Source organism: Aspergillus neoniger, assembly GCF_003184625.1.
Source record: "Aspergillus neoniger CBS 115656 unplaced genomic scaffold BO87scaffold_26, whole genome shotgun sequence".
Lineage (NCBI taxonomy): Eukaryota > Fungi > Ascomycota > Eurotiomycetes > Eurotiales > Aspergillaceae > Aspergillus > Aspergillus neoniger.
In genome coordinates, this window is record NW_020291154.1 from 310,828 (window position 1) to 327,855 (window position 17,028).

The 17,028-nt window shown below is 51.5% G+C and overlaps 6 protein-coding genes across 6 annotated transcripts; 5 read left to right on the forward strand and 1 right to left on the reverse strand.

Moving 5' to 3' along the window:
• Positions 1–260: 260 nt before the first annotated feature.
• Positions 261–1,491, forward strand: BO87DRAFT_363869 (alkene reductase; the record flags this gene model as incomplete). Its single annotated transcript, XM_025621716.1, has 2 exons — positions 261–501; positions 556–1,491. Exons 1-2 carry the CDS (start codon positions 283–285, stop codon positions 1,489–1,491), a joined length of 1,155 nt encoding a protein of 384 aa, XP_025477449.1. The 5' UTR covers positions 261–282.
• Positions 1,492–1,910: 419 nt separating this feature from the next.
• Positions 1,911–3,878, forward strand: BO87DRAFT_408569 (uncharacterized protein; the record flags this gene model as incomplete). The annotated part of the gene is made up of 5 exons (XM_025626163.1): positions 1,911–2,025; positions 2,212–2,502; positions 2,584–2,928; positions 2,977–3,547; positions 3,620–3,878. 5 exons carry the CDS (start codon positions 1,911–1,913, stop codon positions 3,876–3,878), a joined length of 1,581 nt encoding a protein of 526 aa, XP_025477450.1.
• Positions 3,879–4,018: 140 nt separating this feature from the next.
• BO87DRAFT_117114 (Zn(II)2Cys6 transcription factor) lies at positions 4,019–5,810 on the forward strand. Its single transcript, XM_025617923.1, has 3 exons — positions 4,019–4,170; positions 4,226–4,752; positions 4,809–5,810. Exons 1-3 carry the CDS (start codon positions 4,128–4,130, stop codon positions 5,601–5,603), a joined length of 1,365 nt encoding a protein of 454 aa, XP_025477451.1. The 5' UTR covers positions 4,019–4,127; the 3' UTR covers positions 5,604–5,810.
• A 154-nt stretch (positions 5,811–5,964) lies between these two features.
• On the forward strand, positions 5,965–6,857 carry BO87DRAFT_461024 (NADPH-dependent oxidoreductase; the record flags this gene model as incomplete). Its single annotated transcript, XM_025629063.1, has 1 exon — positions 5,965–6,857. One exon carries the CDS (start codon positions 5,965–5,967, stop codon positions 6,817–6,819), a length of 855 nt encoding a protein of 284 aa, XP_025477452.1. The 3' UTR covers positions 6,820–6,857.
• A 10-nt stretch (positions 6,858–6,867) lies between these two features.
• BO87DRAFT_408572 (MFS general substrate transporter) lies at positions 6,868–11,552 on the reverse strand (the record flags this gene model as incomplete). Its single annotated transcript, XM_025626164.1, has 12 exons — positions 11,441–11,552; positions 11,354–11,394; positions 11,283–11,309; positions 11,069–11,234; positions 10,940–11,024; positions 10,439–10,895; positions 10,000–10,391; positions 9,808–9,953; positions 9,535–9,638; positions 9,360–9,462; positions 8,850–9,266; positions 6,868–8,801 (listed from the first exon to the last, which is right to left on the reverse strand). The coding sequence occupies exons 1-12, from the start codon at positions 11,544–11,546 to the stop codon at positions 6,868–6,870; spliced, it is 3,978 nt and encodes a 1,325-aa protein (XP_025477453.1). The 5' UTR covers positions 11,547–11,552.
• Positions 11,553–11,996: 444 nt separating this feature from the next.
• On the forward strand, positions 11,997–15,596 carry BO87DRAFT_408574 (Clavaminate synthase-like protein; the record flags this gene model as incomplete). Its single annotated transcript, XM_025626165.1, has 12 exons — positions 11,997–12,219; positions 12,278–12,756; positions 12,818–13,119; positions 13,201–13,280; positions 13,500–13,503; positions 13,682–13,816; positions 13,874–13,925; positions 13,980–14,296; positions 14,350–14,496; positions 14,547–14,923; positions 14,982–15,269; positions 15,327–15,596. The coding sequence occupies 12 exons, from the start codon at positions 11,997–11,999 to the stop codon at positions 15,557–15,559; spliced, it is 2,637 nt and encodes an 878-aa protein (XP_025477454.1). The 3' UTR covers positions 15,560–15,596.
• Positions 15,597–17,028: the final 1,432 nt, after the last annotated feature.

Below are 17,028 nucleotides of genomic sequence, written 5' to 3' on the forward strand. Positions count from 1 at the left end.
ATCGGATTACTTCCAGTGGTTATGGTTGGCTTGTCGGGTGGCCCGACTATCAGACAACAGATTAATTATCTGCAACATTGCTCCACTCATCTAAATCACCCCATCTGGACAGATCTCGACAGATCAGTCAAGAGTGGATGTTACGAATTATCCAAAGATGGAGGCCATGCACGCAGAGAATTTGGATTCGCTGTCTATAGACATCCTATATGTACCGTAGCTATACCCATTCTATAGCAAAGTAACAACCAATTCAGACAATCACATAGATCATACTGCAAAATGGGCTCTATCACTCCAATCGATAACCTCTTTCACCCCCTGAAGCTAGGGTCTCTTTCCCTCTCTCATCGCGTCGTACAAGCCCCATGCACACGGATGCGCGCTACTCAAGAATCAGAGGGCGTGTATGTCCCCAACGCCCTTATGACCGAATACTATAGCCAAAGAGCATCACCGGGTGGTCTCCAACTCACCGAAGCAACCCCCATCAGTCGTCATGTATGTATACCAACATTACTCCTCTTGGCACTTCTCTAATATTTTTCTCCACAGGCAGCAGGCTACCCTGGTGTTCCTGGAATATTCACCCCCTCCCAAATAAACGCTTGGAAAGATGTCACCTCCGCCGTCCACGCCAAAGGCGGCCTCATCGTCTGCCAACTATGGCACGTCGGACGCGCAACAGTACCGGCCTTTATCGAGGGCCAAACCCCTCTCTCATCCAGCGACATTCCCATGACCGGGAATGCACTCACCGGGGATCCATACGCGGCTACTCCGCCCCGTGCGATGACCATCCCTGAAATCCAGGAAACTGTGGCAGAGTACGCCGCTGCTGCCACCCGTGCCATCGAGGCCGGCTTCGATGGAGTGGAGGTCCACGCTGCGAACGGATACATGCTCGACCAGTTTCTGCACGATAATGTTAACACTCGTACAGACGAGTACGGAGGAACCGTGGAGAAGAGAGCGAGAATCGTCATTGAGGCGATCAAGGCTGTGTGTGATGCTGTTGGTGCGGATAAAGTTGGCGTGCGCTTGTCGCCGTATAACTATTTCCAAGATACGAGGGACTCGAATCCTCAGGATAACTGGCAGGTTATCTGTCAAATGATTGCCAGAGAGACCCCTGAGATTGCATACGCGCATATGATCGAGCCACGCTTTGATGAGGTATTGGACGAGGGGGCCAAGATGGGTTCGTTGCCTGGTAAGGGCAAGGTCAGTTTGGATCCGTTCAGAGCCATCTTCAAGCAGGCTGGAATTGGGTTCATTGCGGCTGGGAACTTTGATGGTGAGGGAGCAAAGCAGAAGGTCGTCGAGGACGGGGCTGATGCGGTGGCTTTTGGAAGGTGGTTTATTGCAAACCCCGATCTGCCTAAGAGATTGATGGAAGGTGCACAGTTGAACAAGTATGATCGAGCAACATTCTACGGAGCTGACCCGAAGGAGAAGGGTTATACGGATTATCCGGCATTGAGTGTATAATACAACTTATAAATAGATGAATGAGTGAGACATTCTGCATTAATCAGCCTGCTATAAAATAAATTGACAGAGTAGGCCTGGCACTATCATTAGAAACTAGTATATGTCAAGTAAGTTAATATCATTCCAAGTAAAGGTTCAAGACGGCCTGGAGGATACTGGGTGACCACATAATAAAAGAAAATATATTGTGACCTTTAGTAGCATCATAGATCTTCATCGTCAGAAATTACTGCTGTCAAAGCTTGAATGACCAATATAAGAGTGTTACGCTGACACGCGAATAGATGTTACTCCTAATAACGAAAAAAAAAAAAAACATTGTTTAGTAGCAAGCGACCTTAAAACAAAACCTCTGGAAGCTTAGTTGTCGTCTCATAATATACATTCCCTGCTTGTCCTCCTCGGCACGTGATTACATGCCGATCAAAGCAAGGAGTCAACATGTGCCTCCCCCTTCTGAGTTTCCGTATCCATCAAGGGTCTCAAGCAAACGCATAACAAATGGCCTTGCTCCGGTAAATTATGTGGAAGGTAGGATTAAAACGTCGTCGGTCATATCGGCCATGTGAAATCAGCTTGGATTGTGCTGCTCGATACAATTTGTTCATCAATCGCACTTTTCAGACCGCAGTGCCTCATGCAGAAAGAGCAATTGACCGACACCGTGGGTTGAATATGACCCAATTCTCTGGGGACTCACTAAGTAGCGATTGGCAGACAATGAAGAGGATTTCTTCAGATACACTTCCGGGAGATGGCTGGTAGATGAAAAATACCAACTTGAGCAACGATATGTAAGATTCAACATCGATAATCTCTGCTCGCAAGCTGCATCGCTATTCAGTTTTGAAACAAGATGTATGCGCATCGCCAAAATGGAAGGGAACTTCAGCAAGGCTTTCCTTCTCACGATGGACGATGGCAACGAAGTCATAGCAAAGATTCCTTGCTTAAACGCTGGTCCGCCGGTACTGACAACCGAGTGCGAAGTGGCGACATTGAAGTTTTGTATGCTCTCTTTGATGGGTATCAGTCGGACCTTGAATTTCTAATTGTGTTGGCTAGTGCGATCTCATATATCAACTCCAGTTCCTGAAGTCTACCACTGGTCTTCAGACCCAACAAACCCCGTAGGTGCTGAGTATATTCTGATGGAAAAGACTCGCGGAGTACCACTAGCAGAGAAATGGAAGACCATGAACACATTGCAGCGGTATCTATTAATCGATAAAATTTTGGAAATGGAGAAGGCGCTCCAAAGGTTACAATTGCCCGCATATGGAGGTCTCTTCCTGCAGGAGTCTTTGCCATCTAGCTACCCGCGCTGCCCTCTTCCTCCAGGTTTGGACCCGAATAAGCAGTTCTGTATAGGTTCGTCAGTCGATCTATCTTCCACTGCATCTGTTGGCGCAATTAGGAAAGATTCTGGGCCATGTGAGTACTCCATCCCCTCATACTTCCGTAGGTTCTGACAATGTCAAGGGACATCACTTTTGGAGTTCGCGCTCTCTGCACCACGTCGAGAATTGGCTCGAATTGTAGCAAAAGGTGATGATGTACATACCGACTTGACTAGGTTTGGCAACAATCAGTCTATCGAAGAGTACAGCGATCTCTTACAGAAGATGCAACTCATATTGCCAGCACTGTCGCAACATCCACGTGTTCAAGAATCGGCAACGTCGACAGTCTGGCACACTGACTTGCACCTCGGAAACATATTCGTCTGTCCAGACGACCCCACGACAATAGAAGGCATAATTGATTGGCAGTCAGCCGAAGCAGCACCTCTACTTATCCAGGCTCGGTTTCCAGAGTTTCTTCGACCGCCAAAAGGTTACCGTTCGGGAACCAACGTTCCCAAGTTACCAGACAACTTTGATGAGCTGGGTCCAGATGAAAAGGAAACAGCTGAAAAAGAGCATACACTCGCGATCCAATCCAAGTACTATGAAATATCGTGCCGCGCACACAACAAGCCAATATTCAATGCAATGGCCCTGGACCGATGCCTTTGGGAATCTTTCACGCATTGCCAGCTTCCTTCGAATGGGTCCTAAGTTCCACTACGGAACTCCTTAATACGCATTGCTGAGAACTGGGAGCTCTTGGGGCTTTCGGGTAGCTCCCCATTCCAATTTAATGAAGAGCAATTGAAGCGACACGACGAACAAGTTCAATTCTACGAAGATAGCTTGTCTCTGTGGGATCTTGTCAAGGAACAGCTTGGCACTGATAATAGTGGATGGATCCATTCCGAAGACTGGGTATCGGTGAATAAAATGAACAAATACCTGTATAACATGTTCATCGACACAATGAGCGAGGAAATCTCGGCGGAAGAAGCCACGAAACGATGGCCCTTTCTGCCGAAGGACGCCTGAGCTTCTTTAAACTTTAATGTCCGAAGCAGCGAACAGAAGCCATGGATATGTTCGGATTACTAATATCCTTCGCAATCGTCCTTTAGGTACTAATTTCCAAAATACTTCCCTCCACTGCTTTCAGACTTAACGGTAATTGTGATGACACAGTCATTTGACATCCAAGGAAACCACATATCTTGCCTAACCCCCAGACCTATCTGAAGGTTGAATGGACGCTACACAGTGTAACTTGCACCGCGCGCTGTAATGCCTCCCGCCACACTGCGAACCCGAACTGGCTGCTTCCCATGTAAGCCAAGTTCTGTGCATGCTAAAATCGGCTCTTGTTCACCAACCATATATAGGTCGAAAGCGTCGCAAGAAATGCGATGAGACTCATCCGCATTGCAGCGCATGCATTCGAAACTCGCTGGACTGCAAGTGGCCCTCGGAGGATAATCAGCTCCCAGATGGCAGATCCCGGCATTCCCGGGGTACGAAGGCCATTATGCGCGCAGTAGCGTCATCAGGAGTATCGCTATTGCAACCGCAACTCCCTCCATTCATCATGATGCCGGTACCATTCTCATCATCCGAGTGCACCTACCTATATCGATATTTTGCCTCCACGATTTTACCCCGTTTTGTACAACGCAACTCGGTAGACAAAACACACATGCTCCGCCTCGCACCCCAATTCTCTCCTCTTTTTGGGGCAATGGTCGCTGTGGCCGGAATGCAGCTGCCGACCAAAGACCGGTGGCCGGCCCACCTTGCCCTTCAGAGCTATCTGCATGCGATCCATGCCATTCAGATATCACTAACTGATATTACCAAAGCTGGCTGTGACGATCGGATTCTGGCAACTGTGTCCCTGCTCGCCTGTTTCGAGGCATGTATCCGATTTTTAAAATTCTCATGTACGCAAGCTAACCTATACCACTGTAGTCCTGCCGATCAGATGCCATACCCACTGTCGCGCCGCATGTCAAAGCCGCGGGCCTCCTACTTACCCAACGCCGACCATGCGAATATCGCACGAAGGCTGCGGCCACGTTTGATCGCATCTGCGTCGAGTCATTCTTATACCAAGCATGCCTCATGATGATTTTTGACCCATCACTTGATGCGCTCCCAGAGGATCGGAAGCAGCTGGGGCTCCCTCTTTATTTTGATAAGCCTACAAGCCCAGCCTCTGCCTCTGAACAGACTATTCTGCAGGCCTCTTACAAGTTCTTTCTTCTTATTGCGGACGTGACGAAATTGTCTCGGCTATCAAGACCGCTTGATAGCGCGGAAGTGACGAAGTGGCGAAGTCTAGATTGTGAATTGTCGCACTGGAGTCACCTCATCTGTTCAGCCGACATGTCTCTCGCGCTATGCTACCTAGCACTTCAGATTCTACTCCAAAGGGTGAATCCAAACATTACCTCCAGTCAGCGAATCCAGCGAGTGCAATCATGTCTAGCAGGGGGTTTACACAGGGTACCTGCGTTGGAGATAGACATTTACCCGCCAATTTATCTGCTATGGCCCGTGGCTATTCTCGGGGCTGTTTCCGTAAGGCTCGAGGAGAGGGAAGTTGTCCGAGAGGTTATCGCCTCGATATCTGCTGCAAAGCTAGGTGGACATGCAGCTTGGGTACAGAGCAAATTAGACAGAGTCTGGACAGCCGTCAGTCCTGCACCGGAAGAACCACAAGTCAGTCTTATTGGACTCCAGCTTCTGCTGGATCAGGGGTGATTTCAACCTCAGAAATTATCTATCCGAACAAGACCGTGATTCGCAGCTCTTTGAGACCATCAATCGACAGCCTTGAGCCGATGGACCGAATTTTGAAGATATTGTGTTGTGATTGGGCGACAAATGGCCCAACAGGCCCACATAACAACAGCCCACCAATCACGGATATTTGCGCGCCCCCCCACAGCATCTTGCAGCATACTCTTGGTATCCACTGAATAGAAGACACTGCAGGGGTTTACTCAAAGCTCTATAAAGATGGCCCCATTACCGCCCTCCTCCCTCTTACCATAACCTTCTATTTTTTAATTTTTTTTTCCCGTTTTTTTTCTCTTAAAGCTATATTACAAGAATTCTCAAAATGACCAAGACAATCTCACCCCTCGCCGAAGCGCGCTACCGCGATTCAGAATCCTCCACCTTCCCTCTCCCAACCGACCCCTCGAACTCTCTCCCCAGCCCCCTGTCAACAATCCTCTCCCACCGATCCTGCCGTGCATTCCTCCCTTTCAAGCTCCCTGAAGGAACACTAGAAACTCTCATCACAGCAGCTCAAAGCGGCTCGACCTCCTCCCTCCTCCAGACATGGGACATCATCGCCATCCAAGACCCGGAGCATAAATCCAACATCGCAACGCTGGCAGCCGACCAAGACTTCATCCGCCAAGCTCCGTTATTTCTGGTATTCTGCCCGAACCTGCGCCGTCTCAAGAACCTGTCAGAGCAGTATGGTCACCAGGATTCTCCTGTGTTGGATAACATGAATATGTTCATCATGAGCACGGTGGATTCAGCCATCGCGGCGCAGAACGTTGCCATTGCGGCTGAATCACTAGGTCTGGGAATCTGCTATGTGGGTGCGCTCAGGCACAATGCAGATGAGGTCTGTAAACTGCTGAACCTGCCGCCGTTGACGTGGGGCGTGTTTGGAATGGCCGTTGGGTATCCGGATACAGAGAACAGGCGCTCTGGTAGGCGGATCAAACCGCGCTTGCCGATGCGAGAGGTACTTCATATGGAGCGGTGGAACGAGGAGGGGCAGAAGGATAATGTTGCATCGTATGATAAGGCACTGGGGACGTTCTATGAAGAAGAGTTAAAGCTTGGGAGGAAGGCCTGGGGCGAGTTCGTTGCCGGCAGGGTTGCATCGCAAGCGCAGGGATGGTGGGTGAACATTCGGAAGGTTATCGAGAAGCAAGGGTTCAAGCTTGAATAGTTGACCTACATAAATCTTTGACATGACATATAGATTAGAGAACCACAATCAATTCCCCAGATTCACCAACACTTTCATCGCATCATGCACCACCGCCCACCTCACCGTCGCCAACTGCTGCGCCATCGTCCTCACCAACCCCCTCGTATCATACTTTCCCCCGAGCGCTGCCATATCTCCCAAACTGCCACACGTCGTCATGGCCACGATCAAACTCGCCAGATCCGTCGTTACCCTCTCCCCACTACCACTGCCACCACCGTCACCATCTCCATTCACCCCACCATGAAACGCCCAACAAGTCAAAGTCGCCAAATACAAACACCACGGGAAATGAAACGCATCCGTCTGCTCCCAATCATGCAGACTCATCACCGCCTCCTCCAACAACTTCGCCGCCTGTCTCGCAGCCCCTAATGCCCCCTCCCCACCACCAAGTAACCACTTCCTCAACCCCCGTCGCGACCTCTCCCGATCCCCCTCCGTCACTGTCCTCCCCAGGATCCTCCCCGCCCCAGCAGCAACCTGCAAGTCGAGTATCTCTACCTGCAGCGCCAACCACGCTGCACGATACAACGCACACGCCGCCATCTTCAGCCCCGTGAACACCCCTCCCGCTCCACCTCGTCTTGACCCAGCGACACCCTCCCCGGGATGTTGTCCGAAGTTCAATTTCATTGCCAGGCAATCAGCATCGAAGTCTACTTTCCACAGATCATACGACCTCCCCATGCGACGTGTCCACGCACCGACTCGCTCGGGCGTCTCAGCGCGTAACGTCGTCTGGTCCCGTCTCTTCAAGTCCGCTGAAACGGACATGAGTCCGTGCAGGACGACGATCCTGGCAAGGGTATTCAGATCGCGTGGCCGGGCCATCGCAGACGGGGTGATGTACCCCTTCAGCACAGAGAGGAACATCCTCGGGGGAGGTTCCATATATGCATGATGCGCCCAGTCACTCGCCGTGCACGCTTCCCATGAGCTCTGGGAACAGGGCAGCGCGGATCTGATTTCGAACGCGGACATGCATAGGGACTGGGAGAAGAGGACAGCGTGCTGTGTATCCCACATGAAGCAGTGCAGGGCGACGCGCTTTTTCTGCTCGTCGTGCATGGCGGTGCGCCAGAGGGTGTCGATATCTGTATCTGTAGTGGCAGTGGTGGGGTTGGGTGTCTGGCGAATAGCGCAGCAGTCGCTTCGCCGGATGAGCTTGATCAAGACGCAGTGGAAGAGCTGGGCGCGTTCGCGCTGTTTCGGCCCCGCGCGCATCTTCCCGAAGCAGTCGATTAGGAGCATGGCTTGTAAAACCCAGAGGTCTGGCTGCGGGGAGAAGTCGGCGTGGCAGAAGAGTTGGTTCCGCAGGGAGTCGTGAATGCCTACGGCGAGTTGGTGCGCTTCGCGGCTGCTGTAGGTGGCGCCCATGGAGAGGATGGCGGCGAGGAGGACCGGGGTGGTGGTGGATGGGCAGAAGGTGGGTTGGTGCAGGAGGGGGTATGTTATGTTGAAGCGCGTGAAGAAGAGGTCACTGTAGGATTGGAGGGAGGGGAGGGAGAGGAGAGGGGACTCGAGTGGGGTGGGTTGGCCGTCGATGGTCAGGGGTGGGGCTTGGGCGATGAGGTTGAGGATGCCTTGACGGGCTTCTTCGGTGAGGATGGGGAGGTGGGGTTTGGGGTTGGTTTGAAGGAGGGAGGGTGCGTCCATCCAGTCGAGGTTGATGGCGTCTGGTTGGGGGTCGATGGTGGGCGCGGAGAAGACGAGCGGGTCGCTGCGTTCGACGAAGGAGGCTGCTTGGAGGAGGACGGAGGAACCGTCACGGTCGAGATATGATTTTGGATCATCGATGGGAAGGGCATCCTCGGCGAAGGTGACCATGTCTGGACCTAGTGGGAGGTCGAAGGGAGGGAATGCGTCGTCCAGTGAGGCGACGTCGAACAACCAGTTGTAGTTATGGGTGGCCGCAAAGGGCATGTTGAAGTCGGTGGCTATTTGGTCAGCTGGAGTGCGATTAAAAATGGTCTGGGAGGATGTACCAGTATCAAGGCTGAAGAAATCGCCCATTCCATCCAGTCCCAGACTCCAGGAGCCATCTGCCGCATCAAACTGCCCCGGGATGGGTTCGACATAGGGCTCGAATGGCCCGCTGGGCATCATCGGAGCCAGTAGCGGATCGGGCTCGTCCAACGACATGGACGATGGGTCGCTCGCCGACGTCGGAGGCGACACAGGGGCACCATAGTCTTGGGCGCTGGTAACGGAAATGGACGATGAAGAGGCCGATGACGATGGAGGCAAGCTGTGGCTGGCACGAGCGCGCGACTGACGCTTCGGAGGACGAGTGATGATGGAGCCATCCCCCGCACGGCGAGTGCGTTTTCTCGTCTCCAGCACTCCTTGGCCAGGGCCTCCAGCTTCCTCATCACGTTTGGCATGGCGCATGAGATGGCGATCTGGCGGGTCAGATACGGAGTCGAGATATCTTGCAGTAGCGCAGCACCTACTCAGTAGATCCGGGCGGTGGAAATGCACGGAGCATCGCTCACAGGTATAGCCTTGTCTTGCCTGGTCATGATTGAGGGCATGGCGACGCAGGTGCTCTGCGCGAGTAAAGGTCTTGCCGCAGTTGGGCCAGTGGCACACGTGGGACTTCATGGGGGGTCATGATATAGCGACTCAGGAGAAGAATACATGCAGGGACTCACATCCCGGGGATAAGACCTCATTTATCTGCGGGTCGGGTAGGCCGAAGCCGGTGATAAGCTGAAGGGGAAAAGAGGAGACACAGGAATGCGGACTGAAGATGCATATCGACGAATGACCTTCTGCGGGGACAAGGTTTCACTTATCGCTAACTAGTCCATTATTATTAATTCAGGAATGCCATCCCGGAGCTATCAATGAAATCACAACAATCGAGATAGGCCTATCTAGATCTTTAACCTTACAGAAAGTACCGCCAATCCGGGCTGCTTTCGCCCTCTGCCAACTGACGTGTATCCACTTCTCCCGGACGCACTCTTCGGCCTTGTTGGCGATCGCGTCGGCCATTCTCCCGTCGCATCCACAGCCCCAGTGCGATCACCACCACAATACACACCCCGTTGCAGCAGCAGGTGGCTACCAAGGTGGGAATATACCTACGCCGTTAGTCGTCTCTACGGTCCAGGTAGTCAGGCTACTTACTTCGGAGCATATTGCGTGCGAAACGTCGCCGCGCTTAAGATTCCCGCCAAATTGCCCAACCCTACGAAGAAACCCGTGTTGGCTGCACGCGAGTTCTCGTGCATATTATTGTTGTTATGCCATGCATGCACAAGACACGATGGGATATACGACCCGGCTGCCATCAGGAAACAGGCGAAATATGCGACTCCCTTGTGGCTCAGGACATCGATTGTCGCCAGGATAACCATTCCCACGAGTGATATCACCAGCGAGAACACAATGTGGAATGTTCGCTCGCGGAAGTGATCCGACGACTTAGCCACACAGAGAAGCACTACCGCGCCTACAAGATTCGGAGCGACCGTCCAGAGGTTTGTTTTGACGGTTGAGAAGCCCAGTCGTTCGACAATCTGTTCTGTTAGCTTCTTCTCTTGCAGTCAGCGAGGTCATGTCCTACCAACGGGAAGAAATTCATCGCGGTCGCATATGCCACCGGATAGGTGAACGTGATAATACACCAGATAGGAAACTTCCAGTCCTTCCATGTCTCGAATGCAACCTTCAGATCCAGTTTGGTGTCCACCTCGGCCGAGGTGTCGCGCAGTAACCGTGCCGTTGCCGCAGCCCGTTCACGCTCGTTGAGAAACCATGAAGTACGTGGATTTCCGGGCAACCAGAAGAACGACATGATTCCCATGAGGAAGGTCATTGAGCCTTCAATGATGAACAGCCATTGCCAGCCTTTGACAGCTGGATCGTGGACCTGAAATACGCCGAAGGAGATGAGTCCGCTGAAGGCGGATGCGAGCACCGCAAAGGACTGCATGATGGCCAGCCGGAAGCCCATCTCGCCTCGCGTGTAGAAGAGGGTCATATAAAATGTCGCCCCAGCAAAGAAGCCTGCCTCGAACACTCTGCCGCTGTTAGATCGCGATATTGTTGATGGCAGGGGACTCACCCTAGGATCATTCGAACAGCAATCATACCACCGAAGTCTTTCACAGCACATTGGCAGAGAGCCAGGATTCCCCAGACCACGGTCACTGACAAGTTAGCCAGGTTCAGATGATACAATAGTACAACCTACTGAAAGACAGCACATAGCGTCCGGAGTAGCGCTTCAGCAGCAGATTCCATGGCAAGTCACACAACCCGAACGGGATGTAGAATAGCAGCACCATAAGCGAGTAGTCATTTCCGACTAGGTGGATATCCTCGTCTAGACCATCAGTTTTCGCGTTGGCCAGGTTGCTCTGATTCCATTAGCAGTGACCAGATAACTACAAAAAGATACTACATACGCGGTCCATGCAGTCAAAAAAGTACATCTACACTGTCAGTAGCTGGTCGCCGATTCGGATACCATGCTCACCAAACAGAGGAGTGGCAGGACAAGAAAGTCCACCTTTCGCACTGAAGCAATCAGTATATGTAGCAAGAAGTGATTCTTCTCACTCACCATATGACCGTTCCGCATCACGGTCGATGTAGATACTACTCTCCTCAGACTTCATCGCAGGCTCGACCGAAATGGCCTCCTTCTCGACGGTATCGGTGAAAGCCATTACGAGAATGAAATGCGGACAACCCTCACTTCGAATCTGATCAGCTGCCAGCTGGCTGCATTCTATATACCAATGGCATTGTTTGCTATCTGTGTAACCTGCAAGGAGGCACAGGCATTGCCCGATTAGGCTACCCGTGCCGATCTGGGGTTATCGAGCTGCACCTTTCAGAATCCCGAGAGATAAGTGGCAAGAAGTGGCCATCCACGCCATCTCTCAGCTTCTCCGCATTCTTATCACCCGACCTTTGCAAGCTTTATCGTCGCCCCATCCTACCCCCACTCTTGTCTATACCAGTCCCCGAAAATGGAGGGAATGAGCAGGCCCCTCGGTCTTCTGTCCGAGATTGCGCTCGAATTATCGATCATCGCAGTCCAGTGATGCTGGATATATTCACCTGAGATACCAGAATAGCATCAGCAACAAGCAACAACAATACCCAACGACACAATGGCTCCCAGTGCTCCCCCAATTCTTGATTTCTCCCCCTTCTACGGAGGCGACAGCGAGGCCAAGGCCCAGCTGGTTGAGGCCGTCCGCAACTGCTGCCTCTACAATGGCTTCTTCCAGATCACCGGTCATCGCGTGCCACTCGACCTACAGCGTCGCGTTATGCGCTGTGCCGAGCGATTCTTCGACCTCCCGCTAGATGAGAAGCTCAAGATCGATAAGAGTAACCACCTCATCTTATACTCTATCCTTTTCGCCACTAACCAAGATTTGGAATTCAGACAACAACAGTTTCAACCGCGGCTATGAACTCCTCCGCTCGCAGATGCTCGAAGTAGGCACCGGCCCTGAACTCAAAGAAGGCCTGTACATCGGCCAGGAAATCCCCGAAGATCATCCCTACTACATTCAGAAGAAGCTCAACAGCGGTCCGAACCAGTGGCCACCGACCGTGCCCGATAAGGAAGATTTCCAACGCACATCGATGGAATACTACAATGCGGTATTTGACTTGGCCAAGGACGTCCTGTCTCTTCTGGCTTTGACTTTGGATGTAAATGAGGATTACTTCGACCCACTCACCGACGGTGCGGTCGCAACCATGCGCATGCTGCATTACCCTGCACAACCTAAGGATGCAGATGAGAAGCTAAACCGAGGTATTGGCGCACATACCGATTTCGGATGCATTACGCTGCTTCTGCAAGATGAGGTGGACGGATTGCAGGTTCTGGATGCACCTACTGGCCAGTGGCTTGATGTGAGTGCCACTTCCCTGTTTTATTGTCAAATGGGCGTCATCTAACAGATCTACGATGCAGGTTCAACCAGTTCCTGGTGCCTACGTTGTCAATCTCGGCAACCTGTTCATGCGCATGGCCAACGACCGGTACAAATCCAACATCCATCGCGTCATCAACAAGTCTGGCCGCGAGCGATACTCGATTCCGTTCTTCTTCAGTGGAAACCCTGATTACCTGTGCGAGTGTCTGCCCAACTGCCGCGCGGAGGGAGAGGCACCAAAGTATCCACCTATCACCGTTGAGGACATGGTGACGGCTTCGTACAAGGAAAGCTATGGACGAGCGGAGCAGTATAAGAAGGAGATGGAGGAGAAGGCGAAGTTGAAGATGGAGACGGCGCCGGCTACAGCGGCGGTGGGTGCCTAAAATCCATGTAGTGGCTATTGTATATTTGTCCATAGCTTGCTTGCTTCTATGCCAATGAATTATGATTATCTTTTTGACCACACCACCATCTATACTGATGGCATTATGCCTCGTAGTATCACAAATTCCCACAAACAATAAACCTAATCTGTTGTTAATACCATCTGTTAATGCCTTAATTGATTACCAATCCTCGATAACCAGTGGCCATACCCAGACTCATAAGTGGAGGTGGAGGTCTAAACGGCAACCACACGAGCTGGCACAGATAGCGATCCCCCACCCTTGACAATCGATAAGATACTATTGATGTCGTGTAACTAGCCGGAATCAGCTGCGTCAGCAAGCCGGAACTGCTCCAGGCACCCGTACAGCAACCCTAATCCTACCTATGTCGAATCTTATTTGATCGCCAGTCTTATGCCATAATGCTCACAACACTGCACACCAATTCATCAAAATGGACAGCATACAGCAGGAGAAGAAGCCTGACTCTGCTCAGCAATATGCCAACAGTATTGTGGGTGAGGAGAAGGGAGTCATATTGGATGACCCGGATGTGCAGCAGTTCTATGGCTCGTCGACCACAGAAGCATATCGGCTGAAGTCGGAATTGGTGGGGAAGTGTATGGAGGAGATTGGGATGGGAAGGTGCGTTCTTCTCTTCGTCCTTGCCGTCAGGAAGGGATTGAATACTGATGAGTGCAGATTCCAATGGAAGCTCTTCGTCGTAACGGGGTTTGGATGGATCGTGGATAACGTTCGTGGCGCTATTCAACCATCAAGGATTGCTTCACTCACAAGAGAACTATAGTTTGCATCACAAGGCATCAGCAGCGTCCAACCGCCTATTAAACTCGAATTTCCCGGTATCGTCCAGGTCAGCTACAGTTCGGTGGCCTACTATACAGGCTTGATTCTTGGTGCTTCGTTCTGGGGTATCTCCAGCGACTTGATCGGCCGGAAGCCCGCGTTCAACTCGACCCTCCTGATTGCAGGTATCTTCCTGTGTGGTGCAGCTGGCACTAAAAGCTTTCTGGCCTTTAGCGCTATGTGGGCTGTCATCGGCACCGCAGCGGGAGGGAATGTCCCGGTAGATTCGATGATCTTTCTTGAGTTTGTTCCTGGGAGGTAGGTGTTCCTTCAGTCTGTTGGTGTTAATGAGACTAATTGAGGTCGACCAGTCACCAGTACCTCCTGACAGCCCTATCGGCCTGGTGGAACTTGGGTCAACTGATCGTGTCGCTCTTGGCCTGGGTCTTTCTCGCCAACTACAGCTGTCCAACCGATTCTACACCAGCAACATGCCATCGAAGTGAGAATATGGGATGGTATGTCGTCATAATCCTATCTGCTACTACCAAGCATCTAATAAATGCAGGAGATACACCCTAATTACCCTAGGTGCTCTATCCCTCGCCTTTACCGTCATACGCATCTTCATCTTTAAGCTTCCCGAAACCCCCCGCTACCTCCTCTCCAAAGGCAAGGACCAAGCCGCCGTCGACTCCGTCAACTACGTCGCGCGCCAGAACGGAAAGCCTGAGCCTCTGACCATCGGCATGTTTCAGGAGATCGACGCCCGACTAGGAATTACCAATGAATCCAACACAGCTGCACAGGGCCCGGGCTTGACCACTAAGGAAATCATCAAGGAGAACATGAAAGACTTTCGGTCGACACACTACCAGGCCCTCTTTGCCACGAGGAAACTTGGTATGCACACTGGTATCGTCTGGCTTATTTGGCTGACGATTGGTAAATACTGCATCCCCCTTAATACTCACCGGAAATTTTAAACTAACTATGCATGAAGGCATCGCCTATCCCCTCTACTTCAACTTTCTTCCCTCCTACCTGGCCACAAAATTCTCATCGGACGACTCCCTTTACACTACTTACAAAAACTACTGCATCGAGTCTGCTGTCGGCATAGTTGGGCCGCTCTCTGCAGCTTATTTCGTAACCACCTTCTTCGGCCGGCGTTGGATGATGGGTATTTCGTCCATCATCACGGGCGTCTTTCTCTTCGCATATGTGGGCGTCAGCAATCCAACGTCGAGTCTAGCGTTCGCTTGTATAACAGGCATGTTGGGGAATTTCGGTACGTGTACCCCAGTCCCTCATCTCTACAAGTTTTCACATACTGATAATGTTACAGAATACGCAATCATGTACGCCTTCACGCCGGAATCCTTTCCCGCTCCACATCGAGGAACAGGTACCGGCACTGCTGCTTCATTATTAAGGTTTGGTGGGCTCTGTGCTAGTTTGATTGCTTCGCAGACAGGGTTCACGCCGGCGCCAATATATGCAAGTGCTGCGTTGTGGGTTGCTGTTGGGTTTGTCTGCTTTGGGTTGCCATTTGAGACGCATGGGCATGCGGCTATTTAGGTGTATGGGATTGGTCATTGTGCACGCTAGGAGGTGGGTAGACTGTGGTATCGGAAATTGGGTATGTCTTGGCCAGATTCATGATGTACCGAATCTCTGGGTTGCTTTTCCTTTGTACGGATTAGTTCTTGATTAGTACCGAGTCAGTTTTTATGCACTCGCAGTAAATTTCTGGTTTTCAAGTCATACTGTGGTCCTCTGCCAAGGTATCCACTTCGCCTAAATGAAGAGACCCCTGCCCCTCTACATCGATCAATGCAGCTGTCCGTCTGCCCCTCTACTTTCCTTTATTCCTAGTCTCATCAGTCCCGAGCTGTTGGTTCGCTAAATCCTTGCAGGTGTAGATCATGCCTTTATTCACCGTCTTTCAAAGGGTACAGCGATCTCCGTTCATTTCCGTCTTCTTTGTTCCCTCAAACTATCTGATAGATAGCGCCCAACTGGACGGTAACGTCTCTATCTGCTTTGTCCGTAGTCCTTCGTCCGAAATGCAATCCACTGACCATGCGTTCTTGTGTGCTGCTACGCTTAAGTTGCCCTTTCAAGCTCCTCCGCTTTTGGAAACGATCGCTAATGTGTAGGGAGTATGGTAGTCAGTCACAGCTACGGTACCGCCAAGTTTCTAACCATGGTTGAGAATTCGATCGTGCGGGTGATATTGTGGCACCCTAATCGAACGAAACGATCGCGGAGGAACCGAAAACACCTAAGATCGTCAGTTGTGACCTTCTCCTCACTATCTCGAGGAACATACTCCGTGCTTTGTAGCTGCATAATGAAGTCGACGTTCAATGTCCGATAGCGATTAACTAATTTAAGCTGCAGATCAACCAACAGCCACCATCTCTGCTCCCAACATCCCGTCGTGATCCGACTCACAAAAATCATCTGCCTCAAATTCAGCAGCTTCAGACCCACCGAGATCCGCTTGTTTATGAGCTTTGACCATTGATGGATCAGGGGCGCCTCCCGACCGACCCAAACTTGAGAGCGGGATGGCTTCTGTTATTATCATGGCGGCTGTCTCGGTCTCATCCCGAGCTATTGACATTTAGGGTTCAAGTTCTTTGAAGCGCAACTCGCAAAGTTTCCATCATATTCCGAAAAGAGCTCACGTACGCAGCGTCGACACCAGACGACAAGATAAGCTTCCTCACCTCGTAGAGGATTTTCATCACAGGAGAACTCGTACGTCAACGTCAACGCCATCGTCCACAATGGCTTGGTGCGTCGCTCCTCGCTACCTCTTTCGGCATAAAAACGTCAATCCGGTGCCGCGTGGGTCGCGATCAGCGTGTCCGGAACGCCTGCCCCGATGCCGAGATACGAAATAGAATCCACTCCAGTGCTCATAGCAGCATGCCGTTGGCACTGATAGAGTTCACCGGACTGACTTCCGCTTCGTCTTGGCCGCTGCCGCTGTCTCGTTCCCCGGATCGTGGCTCTAGCGCACGCGGTAGAACTAACCT